This window comes from Capricornis sumatraensis, chromosome 7, assembly GCF_032405125.1.
Source record: "Capricornis sumatraensis isolate serow.1 chromosome 7, serow.2, whole genome shotgun sequence".
Taxonomy (NCBI): Eukaryota; Metazoa; Chordata; class Mammalia; order Artiodactyla; family Bovidae; genus Capricornis; species Capricornis sumatraensis.
In genome coordinates, this window is record NC_091075.1 from 103,205,200 (window position 1) to 103,225,626 (window position 20,427).

Consider the following 20,427-nt stretch of genomic DNA (forward strand, 5'->3'; position numbering starts at 1 on the left):
TGCGACCCCAGGGACTGTAGCCTACCAGGCTCCTCCCTCCATGGGATTCTCCAGGCAAGAGTACTGAAGTGGGTTGCCATTTCCTTCTCCAGGGGATCTTCCCAACCCAGGGATCAAGCCTGGGTCTCCTGCATTCCAGGTAGACACTTTAACCTCTGAGCCATCAACGAAGCCCCAAATAACCTAACTGTAAATAAGTCTATTTTTCCTTTTCAGTCAGTTGTGAACAAATGTTAAAAATGTTAAATCTGTTTCTCCACAAATAGTACTCACAGAGATATTTGAAATGCTTTCACATCTTTTGAAAATATTTCTGAAATGCTCTCTGTGATAGTGGCAAGTTTTTAAGACAGGATCCATCACTGGTAATAGGTGAAACTAACAAGAACAAAACAAAACAAAAAACTGCATGCCCATTTCCCATGTACTTTCATTCCAAGGTCAACACTTAGATAACACACATTCTCTTCTTTATACTCAGGGTGTTAAAGAATTAGCGAAGCAAGTGAAGAGTTTGCCAGTCGTCAATTACAACCTTCTCAAGTATATTTGCAGGTAAGAATTGTCCTAAAGACAAAATGGAATTTAAAAAGACTGTATTTATACTGACAATAGTTTATTTTGACAATGAATAAAAATTAGTTGGGTTTCCCTGGTGGCTTACTGGTAAAGAATCCACCTGCCAACTCAGGAGATGCAGGAGACGCAGGTTCAATCCCTGGGTTAGGAAGATTCCCCTGGAGGAGGAAATGGCAACCCACTTCAGTATTCTTTCCCGGATAAGCCCATGACCAGAGGAGCTCGACAGGCTGCAGTTCATGGGGTCACAAAGAGTTGGACATGACTTCGTGACTAAAATAACAAAACAACAAAAATCACTTAACTGCTCTGAGCTCCAGTGCTGGCCTCTGTAAAATTAAGAAGTTTGACAAGGTGCTCTCAAAGGTTTCTCTGAGCACTAAAATTGCTTGATTTTCTAATCTGTTGTTTCTCAAGTCTCTCTGATCTCTACATATTAAAGATATGTTGCTTTGAACTTCCATCAAAGTTGTTTGTAGGAGCCTGCAGGAGAATCATTTGTCTAAGAGTCCAGATTCTACCTCTGACTACTTACGTGTTTTTATGCAACTTTCTTCTCCTCTTTGAGACTAAGCATCCTAATAGATAAAAGGGTAGCGAAAGCACACATTTCACATGATTGTTTTAAACATGAAGCATATTACACTATTGATACTACGTATAGATAAGTAATGAGAACCTACTGTGTAACACAGGGAACTGTACTCAGTCCTCTGTGGTTACCTAATTGGGCAGGAGATCCAAAACAGAGGGCATATATATGTATATGTACAGCTGATTCACTTTGCTATACAGCAGAAACTATTACAATATTGTAAAGCAACTATACTCCAATAAATTTTAAAAAATTTTATATGCATATATATTTATACATATGATGAATGTTAATATATATTATTTTTTCCCCATTTCTCTCAAGACTCACTGAAGAAAACACTGTAACTCAATTTTGCTAGAACACTAATTGTGCCTCGAAATACTCTCTGTCAATGACCACGTGTAAGGCCAGGGATGGCATGTCCCATGTCTGTGCTGCTACTTAAGAAATCAAATATATATGATTGAAACACATTGAATTTATTTTTAAAATGTTATTGGAGTATAGTTGAAATACATGAAGCATATTAAATTTAAACAAAGAGATTAATGATCAATAAGGCTTCCCCCAGGTGGCACAGTGGTAAAAGATGTGCCAGACAACAGGAAGCGCAAGATCAGGAAGATCCCCTGGAGAAGGCGATGGCACCCCACTCCAGTATTCTTGCCTAGAAAATTCCATGGACAGAGAAACCTGACAGGCTACAGTCCATGGGGTCGCAAAGAGTTGGACATGACTGAGTGAGCACACAACACTACTAATTTCATCTATTTCAAATAATAAATGGTAGTTTGACTTTTTGCCCTTTGATTTTGCTGTAATTTAGGATGTATAAGAGTTGTGAACATGTGGAAATAGGCACTTTTTTAGAAACTCATGAGATAGTAGTCAACAGCCCAGACTCTAGGGTAAGATCACCTGGGTTCAGGTCTCAGTTCTGCCACTTATTAACTCTGTGTCCTTGGAGAAGTTTCTTAACCTCTCTGGTGCCTCATGTGTCTCATCAGTAAAATGGAGATAATAATAGTATTTAGCTCACACAGAGATGCTATGAGAATTTAATAAGTTAGCACAATGACTGGCACAGAATGAAATACATTATTTTAAATAACACACAAAGTAAGTTTTCTAAAAATATTTTTCTTGCTTCTTTTTTGTCTCATTGGTATAATCAATAAGCCATGAATTAATAGAAGCTCTTGTAGTAATGAAGAGGGGATGGGAAATGAACAAAAGCTGAAAGACTGCAGAAACAATCTCTGCTACTAAAATCATTCCAGGAAAGGGCTATTTCATGGCTCTTATTCTTTAGCACCTAACAAGTTAAAACAATTCGTGTTTTCAATTTCTCATATCAATAGAACTGAGGTTTTAATTTAAATCATGTTTGATGTCACTTTTTAATAGACTATAAATTTGAGGCTCACAAATTGACCCACAAAGGGGGATTGATTCCTCTTCTCAGAAATAAGAGATTGTACCAGACAAGCTTATTTTTATAGTTATCCAATTAAATATGTATATAAATTGGATATTTACTTAGAGATAAGAAAGAAATTCATATTCTTGAATCTCAAGCCCACATTAGCATTATCCAAACACACTCATTCCTGTGACTGACAGGGGAAACCAAGCCAGGCCAGAGCAGATATTTTATATGATCCCTTATGATTCTGATCCTTAAAAATTTGCAATATATATTCTTCACATCTGGCAGAGAATGTTTGAATTTCTAAGTGACTGTGTGTCCATTATCGTCTTTGAACAGACTCCAGTTCGTAAATTTCCTGATAGCCCATTTTTTTTCCACTGACAAATTTGACCCCATTGTGTTTTGTTCATACCGTTCTGCTCAACAGGTTCTTGGATGAAGTGCAGTCCTATTCAGGAATTAACAAAATGAGTGTGCAGAACTTGGCCACTGTCTTTGGCCCTAACATCCTGCGTCCCAAAGTGGAAGATCCCTTGACCATTATGGAGGGTAAGTGAATTACTATCATATATCGTCATCAGAAGAACAGTCAGTTGTCTCTTGATTGTCCTGAACCTATTCTCCTGTGAGGAAACAAAGGAAATAAGTGAATCCATGGTAATTTCATTGATGGACTCAAGTTCTTCAAATGTAAAATCTTATGTTTGAGAGCCAGGCATTTTTTGAGGAGTTTACTAAACATAAGTTACTAAACATTTCCTCCATATTTTCATGAGAAAAATTAACAGAACTTTCATAAATCATCTGTAAAATATCACACAAGAACTGGAAAAGTCTACTTCACTTTCTGAGTTTAATGCAATTTTCTGAAACTTCAAATAGTTATGCTTCTAAGTTAATATATTTTTATTAGTTCTGGTTTTATTGGACTGACTTCAAGAGACAGAAAACATGGGCCTCTAAGATAATGCTGCTTATTTACTTTGGGTTGAAACATGAAGAATTTCTTGTTTTCTATATTACAAGATACCTCAAATTATTTATCACAATGAAAAGTTACTCCTATTTATTTTCAGCAGGTTTCCCTGCTAGAGTACCATTCCTTCTTGTGGGCATTAGTAGTAGCACTGATGTACAGGTCTTGGCGAGCTTTGAGAGTAAGATTAGAGGATGGGAAACTCAAGTAAGCAGCAAAAAAGAGAAAACTAGACACAGATATTATTCTGAGATCTGAAGAGGATATCCCTTAAGTCTTTACCTAAGAATTGATTTTTGCTTGCAGGAGGGGACTCCGTGCTACTTTATGGGGAAGAGTGCCAGAAATCAGTTGTCTGAGGCTTTCCTGGGCCTCACACCAAGCCTGAAATAACTGTATTTCCCACAACCAGAGTAGAAAATCCTGACATTGAGGCATTGCAGAGAGTCCTCAAGAGGGTCTTACCTTGGTGATAATGTTAAAAGTTATGGACCAAGCTCTACAAAGCTTTTAAAAGAAATCCTAATGATTCAATAGAGGATTGAGGAAGAAAAGAAGGAGGAATAATTGGAGCACAAAAGATTTTCAGGGCTATGAAACTATTCCATGTGATACTGTAATAGTGGATATATGACACTGTGCATGTGTCAAAACCCAGATCACACAGAGAGTGATTTTAATATAAACTACGCATACATGCGTGCTAAGTTGCTTCATTGTGTCTGACTCTTTGCAACCCTATGGACTGCAGCCTGCCAGGCTCCTCTGTCCATGGGATTCTCCAGACAAGAATACTGGAGTGGGTTGCCGTGCCTTCCTCCAGGGGATCTTCCTGACCCAGGGATCGAACCTGCATCTTGTACAGCTCCTGCATTGTAGGCAGGTTCTTTACTGCTAAGCCACCAGGGAAGCCTGATATAAACTATAGACCTTAGTTAATAATCATAATATATCAATATTGGTTCATCAATGGAAACTAAAACTGGGCTTCCCTCAGATGGCAAAGGATTTGCCTGCAATGCAAGAGACCTGGGTTCAACCCCTGGGTCAGGAAGATCCCCTGGAGAAGGGAATGTCTACCCACTCCAGCGTTTTTGCCTGGAGAATTCCATGGTGGGCTCCAGTCCATGGAGTCACAAAGAGTCAGGCATGACTGAGTGACTAAGGCACACTCAGCAATGAAAAGGATGAACTGCTGATACATGAATAACAATATGGAAAGATGACAAAAGCATTATGCTAAATGATGAAAGACCTGACTCTATAATTGTGTTTATATGAAATTCTAGAAAAGAAGAAAAGTATAGTGACAGAAAGCAGATCAGTGGTTGCCATGGGTAGGCGATTGGCTACAAAAGGACACAAGGGGATTATCTATAAAATGGTTAGATAGTGTTTCCAGGACTGTCGTTTGTCAAAATTGATCATATACCTCACAGATATCTTGTACATGTACTGAAGGATACATGTGCAAAGTAATTCACTGCAAAAAATACACATTGAAACTACATTTTAGAATGCTGTGTGTGTGTGTGTGTGTGTGTGTGTGTGTATTTATTTGTTTAGTCATTCAGTCGTGTCCAACTCTTTGCGACCGCATAGACTGTAGACGGCCAGGCTTCTCTATCCATGGGACTCTCCAGGCAAGAATGCTGGAGTTGGTTGCCATGCCCTTCTCCAAGGGATCTTCCCAACCCAGGGATTGGACCCAGGTCTCCCGCATATATATCAAAGTACCTAGGTACCTTTGAAGGAAAACTGAATTCTTATCCATTTCTCATGAAGACACAAATGCTTGTAGTATGGTATTTAAATTCAACCTGTATAAAATTACATGAGCCTGGGGGAATTGTTGAAACATGTAGTCCAGGGGGACTCCCAAATCTGCATGGATCCTTCAGATTGGCCTGGTGATCACAACCACTCTGCACTCATATAATTTTATACATCACCTCTCCTAACCTCAATTTTCTCATTTGAAAAACATGAAGTCTTATCTCAGAGCCTTGCATGCATGTCTGACTCTTTGAATGCCTATAGACTGTAGCCTGCCAGGCTCCTCTGTCCATGGGATTCTCCAGGCAAGAATACTGGAGTGGGTTGCCATGCCCTCCTCCAGGGGATCTTCCTGACCTAGGGATCAAACCCATGTCTCTTATGTCTCCTGCAGTGGGAGCAGGTTCTTTACCACTAGTGCCACCCAAAGCCATCTCAAAGCCTTATAAGAATATTAACTTAGAAGATGTTTAAGTGAAACATTTCCACCTAACACAGTTTCTCAAACTCTAACACACACAGGAACCACCTAGGGATATTGTTGACATGCAAATTATGATTCAGAAGGTCTGTGTGCAGCCCACTAGGCAATACCAAGGCTACTATTCTGTTATCACTGTTGTCTTATCATCTGGGGGCTGGTTGCTGCTGCTGCTGCTGCTAAGTCACTTCCGTCGTGTCCGACTCTGTGAGACCCCATAGACGGCAGCCTACCAGGCTCCCCTGTCCCTGGGATTCTCCAGGCAAGAACACTGGAGTGGGTTGCCATTTCCTTCTCCAATGCATGACAGTGGAAAGTGAAAGTGAAGTCGCTCAGTCATGTCTGATCTTAGCGACCCCATGGACTGCAGCCCACCAGGCACCTCGGTCCATGGGATTTTCCAGGCAAGAGTACTGGAGTGGGGTGCCATTGCCTTCTCCAGGGGGCTGGTTAGAAACATAAAATCTCATGCCCTACTCAATATCTACATTTTAACAAAATCTCCAGATAATTTTTATGAACACTTACGTTTGAGCAGCACTAGCCAGCATCAGACCTGACACATTGCTGATTCCTGATCTAAATATGTTAGAAGTTTTGAATCATGACAGAAATGTGCAGGATATAGATGGATATAACACATTTCTTCCTATTCAGAATTTGAGTTAGGCCAGTAAGTCTCCCATTCTTTACCAAGGGGCCCCGTGTGCTTGTTGGGCCAGACTTTTGACATTCAGCCAGGCAGTTTACAACTTTGCTTTAGCATTCTGGTCCTGCTTGTGCAGAGCTCCAGGATCAACTGGAAATGAGACCTTGGGGTCTTCTCAGTTCTTTCCCGAGTGTGCACACAGCCCTAGGTATACACAGAACCCTATACATACATGTACACAATCTTCTGAATCTTCAAGTATATAGCAGAGCTTTCAACACCTCCTATGGAAATCTCTTCAGATTTTCCTTCTAAGCTTTTTGTTTAGCCTGTTTTGTCTTTAACAGTTATCCATTTGCTTCAGGCAAACATGCTTTTAAATGAAAAAGCCCCTAATTGTTTTTGACAAATGCCCCTGAGAAATGTCATTCATTCTAGTCAACTCCTTAGTCAGACAAAATGAAGACAAGCCTCTTGAGTGGGGTCTTCCAGGGAACCACCGAACAAGTCAAATTACAATTCTTTGGGAAGGGGGCTTTGAAGGAGTTCCAAACCAGCTTTTTCCATTCCAGTGGCTGCTTCACTTCTGGTTCCCACTAAAATTGAGGGTTGTTGGTTTTCAAGGCTACTGCAAAAAGGAGGATGGGAATAGGGTGAGTTAAAACACTACAGAGCTTGCTGTTCTTTACCAAGAGTCAACAATTTTGTTAAAAATTAACACTCTCCAGATTACAGCAAGCCTTTCATTAATTTCCAAATTTCTAATATATTGACTGGGAACATTTTTGTCAGTTACTTTTATGGAAGAGAGGATTCTCGTACATCTTTATTACACCATTTTGGCTAATGTCACTTAAAATGCCCTGAAACTTGAATGCTGAGCAAGAGTTTTATGGAGTTTCATTTACTTGCTATATTATGAAGACAGACCACATATCCACTAGAGATTGTAGAAGGTTCCACTTCAAGGTGCCATTAAACTATCTTGATATTTTGAGGCAGTTAGATGAGAGATCACAGTGACTTCTTTAGGAAGATTTTTCGTAATTAAATGTCAAACTTACAAGAAATGGTGTGTGCCAATTAAGAGCCTGTTCTTTGGAACTAGTTAATTCTGGTTTTAAGCTCTTCTTTTTCTCCTTCATAGCTTGGGACATTGGTCAAGTTCCTTAACCTTTATTAGATAGTGATAATAACAGTATCTATTCATAAATTTTTAAAAAATCCGACTAAACTAACAAAAGTAAAGTGCTTAATACAGTTCATGTTAAATGTTCAAGAAGTTTTTAGCTGCAATTGCTATTGTCTCTCTAACCTGGAGAAGGAAATGGCAACCCACTCCAGTATTGTTGCCTGGAAAATCTGGGGACAGAGGAGACTGGTGGACTACATTCCATGGGGTCACAAAAGAGTGGACACTACTTAGTGACCAAACAACAACAATAATTGCTATTGTCATCATTAAAAACATAGTTTGGCACTGCTAATAATAATGCCGAATGTGCACCTAAATATGGCTCTTTAAAAGTCACTTTCAAAATAGGAGATAAGTCAAAACTGTTTTGCTCATACTCCTTTGCTTTCTTCGCAATTCCAGGCACTGTGGTGGTCCAACAGCTGATGTCAGTGATGATTGGCAAACACGATCGCCTCTTCCCCAAAGATGCAGAGCTGCAAAGCAAGCCCCAGGATGGCGTGAGCAACAACAACAATGACCTTCAGAAGAAAGCTGTCATGGGGCAGCTACAGAACAAGGAGAACAATAATACCAAGGACAGTCCCGTAAGGCGGTGCTCTTGGGACAAGCCTGAGTCTCCCCAAAGAAGCAGCATGGATAATGGATCCCCCACAGCTCTGCCAGGCAGCAAAACCAACAGCCCCAGGAACAGCATCCACAAGCTGGATGTCTCTAGAAGCCCCCCCCTCATGGTCAAAAAGAACCCTGCCTTCCACAAGGGCAGTGGGATTGTCACCAATGGCTCCTTCAGCAGCAGTAATGCTGAAGCACTCGAGAAAGCCCAGACCACTCCCAATGGGAGCTTACAGACCAGAAGGACCTCTTCCCTGAAGGGGTCTGGTACCAAAATGGGCACCCACAGCGTGCAGAATGGAACCGTGCGCATGGGCATCTTGACCTCTGATACCCTGGGGAACCCCGGGAATGGCCGCAGCATGAGCTGGCTGCCCAATGGCTACGTGACCCTGAGGGATAATAAGCAGAAAGAGCAAGCAGGAGAGTCGGGCCAGCACAACAGGCTCTCCACCTACGATAACGTCCACCAGCAGTTCTCGGCGACGAGCCTCGACGACAAGCAGAGCGTCGACAGCGCCACCTGGTCCACTTCCTCCTGTGAGATCTCCCTGCCTGAGAACTCCACCTCCTGCCGCTCCTCCACCACCACCTGCCCGGAGCAAGACTTCTACGGTGGGAACTTTGAGGACCCCGTTTTGGATGGGCCCCCGCAGGACGACCTCTCCCACCCCACGGACTATGAAAACAAAAGCGACCGGAGGAGTGTGGGCGGCCACAGTAGTCGGGCCACCAGCAGCAGCGACAACAGTGAGACCTTCGTTAGCAACAACGCCAGCAACCACAGCGCCCTGCACAGCTTAGTGTCCAGCCTGAAACAGGAAATGACCAAACAGAAGATAGAGTATGAGTCCAGGATAAAGAGGTGAGGAAAACCTGGAGCCCGTAGTGGCCAGAGAGGGTGCGACAGCCTCCTGTGAGACAGGCTCGCCTGGGTTAAATCCGCTAACTCCAGTCAGAGACCTGGGTTCAGGTCCTACCTTCGCCATTTGTAAGCAGTGGGACTCAGCGAAAGTTCACTTCATCTCTGTGAGTCTCAGCTTCCCAATGTGAAAATTTTAAAATTCTAGTAGTAATCTACCTCAAGGTGAAAATTGCTCAGATGTGACCATGGGGATTCTCCAGGCAAGAATACTGGAGTGGGTTGCCATTTACATCTTCAGGGGATCTTCCCAACCCAGGGATCCAACCTGGGTCTCCTGCGTTGCAGGCATATTCTTTACCAACCTCAAAATCATGTTAAGAAATCATTACACATTGTCCCCAGGACAGAGCAGATGCTCAGTAATTCTACCTCTTGTTATTAGTAAAAGCATGGATTTAGGTTCTAAAGCTGGGAAGAGGAGTGGTAAGGGATGTCTGGTAAACAAGGAGTCTGTTATCACAGGAAGAGGATGAAATGAGAGCAAAGAAAAGTTGGAAAATAAACAGATCTCTGTTGTTCATTATTTCCATGTTTGAATGCTTGGGGTGAATGCTTGTCTGCTCTCTCCCAGGCTCAGACCAGGCCACAAGGATTCAGCAGTGAGTAAAGAAGACAAAAATTCAGCCCTTGTGGAACAGGCTTAACAGTCCCCTGGAAGAGATAGATAAATAAGTTAACTGATCCTATGCTAAGTAGAAGATTAAAGCAGGGAAGAGGGGTGAGAAGTGTTGCTGAGTGTAATTCTAAGTGTAGGGAGGCAATGATGCAGATATCCAGCAGAAGTGGAAATGCCCTGAGGTGGTATGGACAAGGAGCTCAGAGAGGTACCATAGAACCTTCAAGATCATCTTAATCTTTGGCTTTTACTCTGAGATTGGAATCCAGGGAAGTTGGTGACAAAAGTGATAGCTTGAAGTATATTCATATAGACAGGAAACTTGCAACCTGAATGGGAAGCAAAACATATGATTTATAAGGAAACCATTGTGCTGAAACCTAAGTGATACCAGTTGACATCTTCTCATAAAATATCCAAGAGAAGAGTTGGCTTAGCAACTTCACGGAGGTAACCTGGGAAAGATAAGGGGCATTGGCCGAGCATACTGCCTTGACAATGCCCCTGACTATCAGATGCTCCTAGGTCTTGAGGGGCAGCTATACAGAAAATGGAGCCGCTGCCCCACAAGTACAGCCTTGTGCTGGAAACCTGAATATCAACACACTCCACAGTTTCACCAGGGTTACAGGAATTACAAAACTGATTGTTTTTCTGTTCACCTTTCAGTGTAGTATAGGGGAAGGACGTGCACTCTTAAGAGCAGGTCTGAGGCTCAGTTCAGCCTGAAGTAGCCCCTCTAGGGGCCTCAGCCCCAGTCCCAGGCTGTGCCTTGTTTGGTAGACCCCTTCGTGTTCTAAGATCCTCATGGTACGTGAATGTCTTTGTCCTGTTCAACAGCTTCCATGACCCTAAACCACACATGGTTGTTTTCTTTATATATAAAGTTGAGCTTCATGTATTTTAATGTTTCCCATCCATTTATCAATTATCAAGCCAAAAGATACATATTTTTAAGAGCTATGGAAAAATAAATAAAAATACTTACATGTTAGATTGAAAAATTACTTTATTGGAAACAGAAGCTTGGTTCGAATTTTTCTAAATAATGCCAAGTGACAGGAGACTTAAATAAGAAGAAAAAATAGAGTTATCATCTTATAAAGCTACTCTTCTTTCTGAATGTAGTTTAACCAATGGCTACCAAATCTCTGAATTGCTGCCAACGCATGATGGTAAATTAGCACTTAGCAGTGGAAAGCAAGAGATGATGCTTGAAATGTGCATTAAGATAGAACATACATTATTCTGAACAGCTGCAAATGTACACATTCATTTATGAGAACATTGGTGTTACATTTATGTTCTGAGTTTGTGGTGCATTTCAGAGACTTTGATGAAATAAAAGAATGTTTCAACAGAATGTCATCTCATTGGCCTCTTTCACTGGCATTTTTACTGACTTGACAAGCAAAGGAAGAGGTCCATGATAAAACAGGATAGAGGATCTGCCATATGACCAAGCCAGGAAGTATAAGAAGTAATTGTTCTAATTATTGATCATTACTGTTTAAAGTTACATATTTCTCTTTCAATTCCTTTTTAACTCTACAAGTATTGAGACTAGATAGATAATAGATATGTGTGTACATATATACATCCCTAGATAGATAGACAGCTAGATCATGGAGAAATAAATAGATATAACTTTATTTATCAATCATTGATATATATGATTTTTAGTTTTTAAACATATGAGTTTAATGCTCTTCCCTCCCTCAGATTAGTTTCTACCTTTGTCATACTGTGGTCAGATCAATTCATTTATAGATATCAGTCATTTGGTCTGGTAAGAAGTATTATCTTATTATTGGTTTGAGATTATATATATGACCAATAGATCAAATCTGTTAATCAAGCTGTTCAAATGTTTTGCATTTCTCCTAAATTTTATTTGCTAGATCTATAATTTCTAACAAAGGTTTCTTAAAATTTCCTAATTCTTGTGGATTTATCTATTTATAATTTTGTTATATTTTGTATTGAGTAACTTGGGGCTATAGAACTAGATGAATACAAGTTCAGAATTGTTTATATCCCCCTAATGAATTGATCCTTTTATCATAAAATAATAGTAATAGTACTTTTTGCCCAAAATATTTTTCTGATGTTAATATTCCTATATAATTTCTATTTTGATTAATAACTCCTTGCTATATATTTTCCATTGTTTCAAGTTTTGTGTATCATTATTTGAAGACATATTTTTTCAATCCTGGAGTACATTTATCCATGTCCTCTTTTGTTTATTTCATCTCCCTCATTTTCTGAATTTTCTCTCTATAACACTTACTGAAGTAGGTTGGACCTTCTTAGTCCATTCTCCCTTTCCATCTTTGTTAATTTCTCTTTCTTATATTAAATTTTCATCTTTTTTCATTCCATGAGGCATTTGGGTAGTTTTTCTCAAAGCTGTTTTCTCATTTATTTATTTCCTCTTCTGATTCAATTCTGTCACTTCACTCAGCCCATGAGTAGAGTTTTTGTAGTCTCTTTGCCATAAAGACTATTGATGTTCCAAACTCTTGGTTGAGTCACTTTCAGCCTTCTGTCTCTCTTACACTGGAGATCTCCTCTTCCCCATGTGAAAAGTAAAAACCTAGTTGCAGCTTCTAGGGCTTCTGTCTGAGACAAATACCCGTCATGTGCTTTCACTTGCTGTTCTAAACTTGTTTCTTCCTTGGTTCTGATACCTGAAGATGCTCTTTTTATTTTTTTAACTTTGTATTTTAAAAATATTTTTCTAACATATTTTTCCAACATTAGTCTGTGCTTGCAATGGGAGGGGTTTCTTCTATTTTCAACTCAGCCATTAGATTCCAGGAAGTTTCATACAGGTGCCTGATACGTACAAATGCATTAGTGTATTTTTAAAGGATAGTCTCCCTTGATATTAAAGGTTGAGTTTCTTCCAACTTTTTCTATTTCTAAAACAAATAACTTTACAAAGCATATAAAGAGAATATATTGGGAAATAGTTCTTGGTGAGAACCAGCACACTACCAGGTTTTTATGTAAAACACATGATCATGTGATCAAAATGGCCTAAACTAATTAAAGAATGTGATCTTTAAAAAAAAAAAAATCTTAGTTGCTTACAAAGGGAGAGCAGATTCATCTTTAAATGTTCTTATGATTATCTGGATGAAATAACATATGGGACTCATTATTTCAGAGCAGAAAAATAATTCAGATTTTAATTTGAAAATTATTAGAATAATCAGATTTTTGAGTGCGAAGTGTGCATTAGCCTCTCACATTTCAGTAGCATGGCAAATTCAAGCATACACTTGCAACTTCCACTCGTAACAGGAGAAATTAAGATGCCAGCTATTACTAAGACATATCATCTAATAAAGAAGTGCTTAATGTTCCTCCTTGAACAACAGAAATAATAAGTTGTGTTTTGGAACTTAGTGATTATGGAGAAAACTTTATTTTTTAGGAAATTATCTAAAATAATATAGCCATCTAAAAAAATTACAGCTATCAATGTATAAAATATAGCTATCAATATATAAAATACAGCTATTAATATATAGAATACAGCAAGTGTGCTACATGCTGCTGCTGCAGCTGCGTAGTCACTTCAGTTCAGTTTCAGTTCAGTCGCTCAGTCGTGTCCAACTTTTTGCGACCCCATGAATCGCAGCATGCCAGGCTTCCCTGTCCATCACCAACTCCCGGAGTTCACTCAGATTCACGTCCAAGTCAGTGATGCCATCCAGCCATCTCATCCTCTGTTGTCCCCTTCTCCTCCTGCCCCCAATTCCTCCCAGCATCAGAGTCTTTTCCAATGAGTCAACTCTTCGCACGAGGTGGCCAAAGTACTGGAGCCTCAGCTTTAGCATCATTCCTTCCAAAGAAATCCCAGGACTGATCTCCTTCAGAATGGACTGGTTGGATTTCCTTGCAGTCCAAGGGACTCTCAAGAGTCTTCTCCAACATCACAGTTCAAAAGCATCAATTCTTCAGCGCTCAGCCTTCTTCACAATCCAACTCTCACATCCATACATGACCACAGGAAAAACCATAGCCTTGACTAGATGGACCTTTGTTGGCAAAGTAATGTCTCTGCTTTTGAATATGCTATCTAGGTTGGTCATAAGTTTTCTTCCAAGGAGTAAGTGTCTTTTAATTTCATGGCTGCAATCACCATCTGCAGTGACTTTGGAGCCCCCCAAAATAAAGACTGACACTGTTTCCACTGTTTCCCCATCTATTTGCCATGAAGTGATGGGACCGGATGCCATGATCTTCGTTTTCTGAATGTTGAGCTTTAAGCCAACTTTTTCTCTCTCCACTTTCACTTTCATCAAGAGGTTTTTAGTTCCTCTTTACTTTCTGCCATAAGGGTGGTGTCATCTGCATATCTCAGGTTATTGATATTTCTCCCAGCAATCTTGATTCCAGCTTGTGTTTCCTCCAGTCCAGCGTTTTTCATGATGTACTCTGCATATAATTTAAATAAGCAGGGTGACAATATACAGCCTTGACATACTCCTTTTCCTATTTGGAACCAGTCTGTTGTTCCATGTCCAGTTCTAACTGTTGCTTCCTGACCTGCATACAGGTTTGTCAAGAGGCAGGTCAGGTGGTCTGGTATTCCCATCTCTTTCAGAATTTTCCACAGTTTCTTGTGATCCACACAGTCAAAGGCTTTGGCCTAGTCAATAAAGCAGAAATAAGTGTTTTTCTGGAACTCTCTTGCTTTTTCCATGATCCAGCGGATGTTGGCAATTTGATCTCTGGTTCCTCTGCCTTTATTAAAACCAGCTTGAACATCTGGAAGTTCACCGTTCACGTATTGCTGAAGCCTGGCTTGGAGAATTTTGAGCATGACTTTACTAGCATGTGAGATGAGTGCAATTGTGCAGTAATTTGAGCATTCTTTGGCATTGCCTTTCTTTGGGATTGGAATGAAAACTGACCTTTTCCAGTCCTGTGGCCACTGCTGAGTTTTCCAAATTTGCTGGCATATTGAGTGCAGCACTTTCACAGCATCATCTTTCAGGATTTGAAATAGCTCAACTGGAATGCCATCACCTCCACTAGCTTTGTTTGTAGTGATGCTTTCTAAGGCCCACTTGACTTCACATTCCAGGATGTCTGGCTCTAGATGAGTGATCACACCATTGTGATTATCCGGGTCATGAAGCTCTTTTTTGTACAGTTCTTCTGTGTATTCTTGCCACCTCTTCTTAATATCTTCTGCTTCTGTTAGGTCCAGACCATTTCTGTCCTTTATCAAGCCCATCTTTGCATGAAATGTTCCCTTGGTGTCTCTAATTTTCTTGAAGAGATCTCTAGCCTTTCCCATTCTGTTCTTTTCCTCTATTTCTTTGCATTGATCGCTGAAGAAGGCTTTCTTATCTCTTCTTGCTGTTCTTTGGAACTCTGCACTTCAGTCATTTCCAATTCGTGTGCAACCCTAAGGACTGTAGCCCACCAGGCTCCTCTGTCCATGGAATTCTCCAGGCAAGAATACTGGAGTGGGTTACCATGCCCTCCTCCAGGGGATCTTCCCAACCCAGGGATTGAACCTGGGTCTCCTGCATTGCAGGCATATTCTTTAACTCTGAGCCACCAGGGAAGCCCCAGTCCCCTGTATAGGAACCTTGCAGTTGTAAACTTTCAGAGATGCAGATGTGCATTCCATTAATGTCAGGTGTGAGTAAAATTGCAGCTTGCCCTCTGTCTCCTATTGCTGGTCATCCTTCAGTTCTACCTTCTTCTACCTTCTTTCTCTCCTCCAGTCAATAATTCTTCTTGCCTGTTTACTTGATACCAGACCCTGCATGCCAGCTGTTGTACTGTATTATTGTACTTTTCAAGGTACTATACTGTAAGATTAAAAATGTTTTCTTTTTTCTATTTTTAATGTCTTATTTCTGTGAGAAGTATGATAAGCTGATTATAGTACAGTACTATATAGTCAGTTGTGTGTGTTAGTTGGATACCTCAGCTAACTTTGTTTCTTGGACTTACAAGCAAATTGGATTTGCAAATGTGCTCTTGGAACAGAACTCATTTGTATGTAGGGAACTTACTGTATAGTGATCTTAAGATATGTTAACTTGGAAGACAGAATTGTAGCTAACAGGCTATTTAAGTGGACTCTAAATGTCAGGTGAATTACTTATTCAACACATGTAAGTTCTGCTTCTCTTGTTAATGTAAGGTGGCTACTTTTGGAACCACTTTTATAAGAGGGATGCCGTGTGGACTTACTCTCTCTAGCAATGACATTTTCACTGTCACTCTTTTTCCTTTGGTAGAAAGCAAATTTGATGGCCCTCTTTTCTTTACAACTTTATCAGACTTTCCCCTTTCTTTTAGTGAAGACAAATTTACATTTAATGACTCAGGAAGCTTTGTAGTTTGGGCTGCCTCCTGCTTCTGCCAAATTCTGTGCTGCACGATGACCCTGGTCTCTGGCTTCTTTGTGCTGAAATTCACTCATTCACTATCAAATGACAACGAAGTACTTCCAAGAGACGTCTTGGGGTCTGGCAGAAATGATAGTGAATCATGTTACAAAATAGTAAAAAAAAGAAAAAGAAGAATATATATATATATGTATGTATTAATCAGTGGACCTTGAATCACTGATTTGAAAGGGCTTGTTCCAGTTTCTGAAGCATTGCAGAGACAGAGTTTAGGAAATGTTTTTTTAAACTTTTTTGCATTTCAAAAAAAAATTACTTTATCTCTTATTCCTTCTCCACCCTGTGCAGCTTAGAACAGCGAAACTTGACTTTGGAAACAGAAATGATGAGCCTCCACGATGAACTGGATCAAGAAAGGAAAAAGTTCACAATGATAGAAATCAAAATGCGAAATGCCGAACGGGCAAAAGAAGATGCAGAGAAAAGAAATGACATGCTTCAGAAAGAGATGGAGCAGTTTTTTTCCACGTTTGGGGAGCTGACAGTGGAACCCAGGAGAACCGAGAGAGGAAACACGATATGGATCCAGTGAGGGGTGCTCTCTCCCGCTGTCTCGAGCGGCCCTGGAAGGACACTGGGGATTCTGGTGGGAAGATTATATGGGACCAGGTGGCTGGTCACCTGGCTGTACAGAGTTCTAGCTGGGGAAGACATATCATTTATAGACATTACCTACCCATATCTTCAATGTGTACCAAAGTTGTATCATGTCCCATAATGCTACTGTTAAGTGTTAAAACTGGATATGTGTATATAGAGTAGTTTTTAAAAAGTAAACTAAAAACAAGAAGCATATCTCAAGAATTATTTTATTGCCAGTCTTGTATTTAAAATGTTAAATCAGTATGTCATTGCAATTTAGCTTGCTTTCAAGCTTCACCCCTTGCACTTAACATAAGCTATTTTTGGCATTGTGTTATCATCAGCTTATTTTATAGATCAATATTTTTATTTCCCCTTTTGCTGAGGAAACGAAGATAAGCAGGTATATAAATATATAAAAATATATATGAGATGAGTTATTAAAATCAAAAGAATACTTTGTGGCTGTGCTGTTTGTGCCAATAGACCTTTCCATGACCAAAAAGAGAAATATAAATAATTTTATAAAATACAATGGAATCCCCAGGAAACTTTGAATCACTCTATGAATTCTGCCCTTGACACTGCTCAGTTTTCTTGGTGAGATAGTTTGACACAGGAAATTTTAGATTAAGTAAAAAGGTCTCCTTCTTAAGTCCCCTGGTCTGTCTTGCCCATGCCATAGACGCATGTCTCCTATGCAGGATGCACTTTAGAGGTGGGAAAATCATTAAAAAAAAAAAAAAAAGAAGAAGAAGAAAGCATTTAAGTAGTCATGCCTTGAATTACTCTTTCTGCTGGATGGTTATGAGAGAAAATTCTTTCTGCCATTGGGAAATTGAGAAACAATGTTTGCTAATTACGGTGTCCACGTTGAGCACCCGTCCTCTACTCCACCCCCATCCCTACCAACCTCGCCCTACCCTGAACTGCTCTCTGGAAATGCAAACAGTGAAATAGTATTACCGTATCTCTCTCAGTTAAACTGCTGGAGTATGTGCCTTATATTCTTCTTTTGCTCAGGCTGACTGTTCTGTTACCATCTAGGATCCTTTCCGAACGAGAGCTGGCAAAGGTAGTTTGAAGCCAGAGGGAGGTGATGGAGGGAAAAAGGACCAGGAAAGGAGGAGACAGTTTGGAAGAAACTATCCGGCTTCTAATTTTTTTTTTTTTTACAATATTGTCATTCCCTATTAAAACATAGTTATTCACAATAATTTTAAAATGTGAATCTTTAAAAGTCCGATGGTGATAAATTTGTGAGCATCACTAATGATAACTTTCCAGACTCTCTAGGACTTTCTGGAGCTGGAGATTGGAGAGAACAATTCTTCACAATTAAATAAGACAATGATTTTGAGAAGCAAAGTGAATAAATCTTTCTCAGACTAGAAGAGAAAGTCACAAAAGGCATAATTAGAAATAAATACTACTTGAGTTTATGGGATTTGCATTGTTTGGAGGTTCTCTGTGTGTATTTATTTTCGAGAGGACAGTAACCTTGACAACCTCTGTTCTTGTCTCTGTGCTGCCTTTGTTTATAAACTTACACTGAGCAAGCTTATGTGGTCCTTTGGTATTAACCACTGTCTCTAAAGCAATAGTTCCTTTTAGTTCCCTTTTCTCTCTTTCTTCAATTCTGTAGCAAGATACTCCTACCTGGATATCCTATAGAAAATTCAAATGCAATATGTGCAAAAATGATCTCTTATCTTTTCCCAAGTCCCTGCCTTAGTTCACAAAAACCACAGACTCATAGGAAGCTGTATGTTACAACAGTAAAAATCAAAGATTATGCAAACTGCCCATGTTCAAATTTTTTCCAATTGTCCAGCTGTTACTAAATCTTCTGTGCATCTCTTTTTTCATCTGTAGAATGGCTGGGCATAATAAAAACACTGCTCTCGTAGACTTATGTGGTTTCAGCAAGGTAGCTTATATCAGGTTGAGGACAATACCTAGTATACAAGAAGGACTCCATCACTGTTACCTAGAATTTATCTCTACTATACCCTCTTCTTCATGTTAACATTCACTCATCAAGTCCTGTCTAGTCCACCCATCCTCACCTTTTTCATCTGCTCGCTTTGGTCAATTCTGCCCATCTCTTGATGAAATCATCTTACCCAGCCCCTTGTGTTTTGGTATTTCATTTTCAGACTGCTCTTTCTAAGTCATCCTTCTGACCATTGTAGCCTTGTTAATAACATTCAAATGCCCCTCACACAGTATATATGACTCTAACCTGCAGTTTCAGTCTCAGATCCTGCCACTTCCCCCCATACCTGCAATGCTATCTCATGCCTCTGAAACGTTCCACCTTCTTTATCTTTAAGATTTTTTTTTTTTTTGATATGGACCATTTTTAAAGTCTTTATTGAGTTCTTACAATATTGTTTCTGTTTTTGTTTTGTTTTTGGGTCATAAGGCAGATGGGATCTTAGATTCCTCACCAGGGATCAAACCTGCACCCCCTGCATTGAAAGGAAAATCTTAACACTGGACCACCCACAAAGTCCCTCCACCTTTTATCATTGTGTGCATCTTGACTGCCTTCCTTCTATCTGGCACACACCAACCATGTATTTTTTTGTTTTTGTTTTTTGCCAAATCAAATGTCAGTTCAGTTCAGTTCAGGCGCTCAGTCGTGTGACCCCATGGACTGCAGCATGCCAGGCCTCCCTGTCCATCATCAACTCCCGGAGTTTACTCAAACTCATGTCCATCGAGTCGGTGATGCCATCCAACCATCTTATCCTCTGTCGTCTCCTTCTCCTCCTGCCCTCAATCTTTCCCAGCATCAAGGTCTTTTCATTTTTTTTTTTTTTCATCAAGGTCTTTTCAAATGAGTCAGTTCTTCCCATCAGGTGGCCAAAGTATTGGAGTTTCAGTTTCAGCATCCATCCTTCTAATGAATATTCAGGACTGATTTCCTTTAGGATGGACTGGCTGCATTTCCTTGCAGTCCAAGTGGCTCTCAACAGTCTTCTTCAACACCACATTTCAAAAGCATCAATTCTTCGGCACTCAGCTCTATTGTTCAACTCACACATCCATACATGACTACTGGAAAAACCATAGCCTTGACTAGATGAAACTTTGTTGGCAAAAGTAATGTCTCTGCTTTTTAATATGCTGTCTAGGTTGGTCATAACTTTTCTTCCAAGGAGTAAGCGTCTTTTAATTTCATGGCTGCAATCGCCATCTGCAGTGATTTTGGAGCCCCCAAAAATAAAGTCAGCCACTGTTTCCACTGTTTCCCCTTCTATTTGCCATGAACTGATGGGACCAGATGCCATGATCTTCATTTTCTGAATGCTGAGATTTAAGCCAACTTTTTCACTCTCCTCTTTCACTTTCATCAAGAGTCTCTTTAGTTCTTTGCTTTCTGTCATAAGGGTGGTGTCATCTGCATATCTGAGGTTACTGATATTTCTCCTGACAATCTTGATTCCAGGTTGTGCTTCATCCAGCCCAGCATTTCTCATCAAATGTCAGCTCCCCTTTAAAGCTTCCTAAGATCTCATTGGAAGGTTAGTTGTGTTTTGTGCTCC

General features: G+C 40.0%; 1 protein-coding gene across 2 annotated transcripts in view; it reads left to right on the forward strand.

Moving 5' to 3' along the window:
• Positions 1 to 17,366, forward strand: part of ARHGAP24 (Rho GTPase activating protein 24) — a 468,485-nt gene extending 451,119 nt beyond the window's left edge. For both annotated transcript variants that reach the window (XM_068975093.1, XM_068975094.1), the window contains 4 exons: positions 482 to 555; positions 3,037 to 3,158; positions 8,089 to 9,166; positions 16,580 to 17,366. In XM_068975093.1, coding sequence (XP_068831194.1) covers positions 482 to 555; positions 3,037 to 3,158; positions 8,089 to 9,166; positions 16,580 to 16,823 — 1,518 coding nt within the window. In that variant the 3' untranslated portion in view covers positions 16,824 to 17,366. The remainder of the gene's footprint in view (positions 1 to 481; positions 556 to 3,036; positions 3,159 to 8,088; positions 9,167 to 16,579) is intronic.
• Positions 17,367 to 20,427: the final 3,061 nt, after the last annotated feature.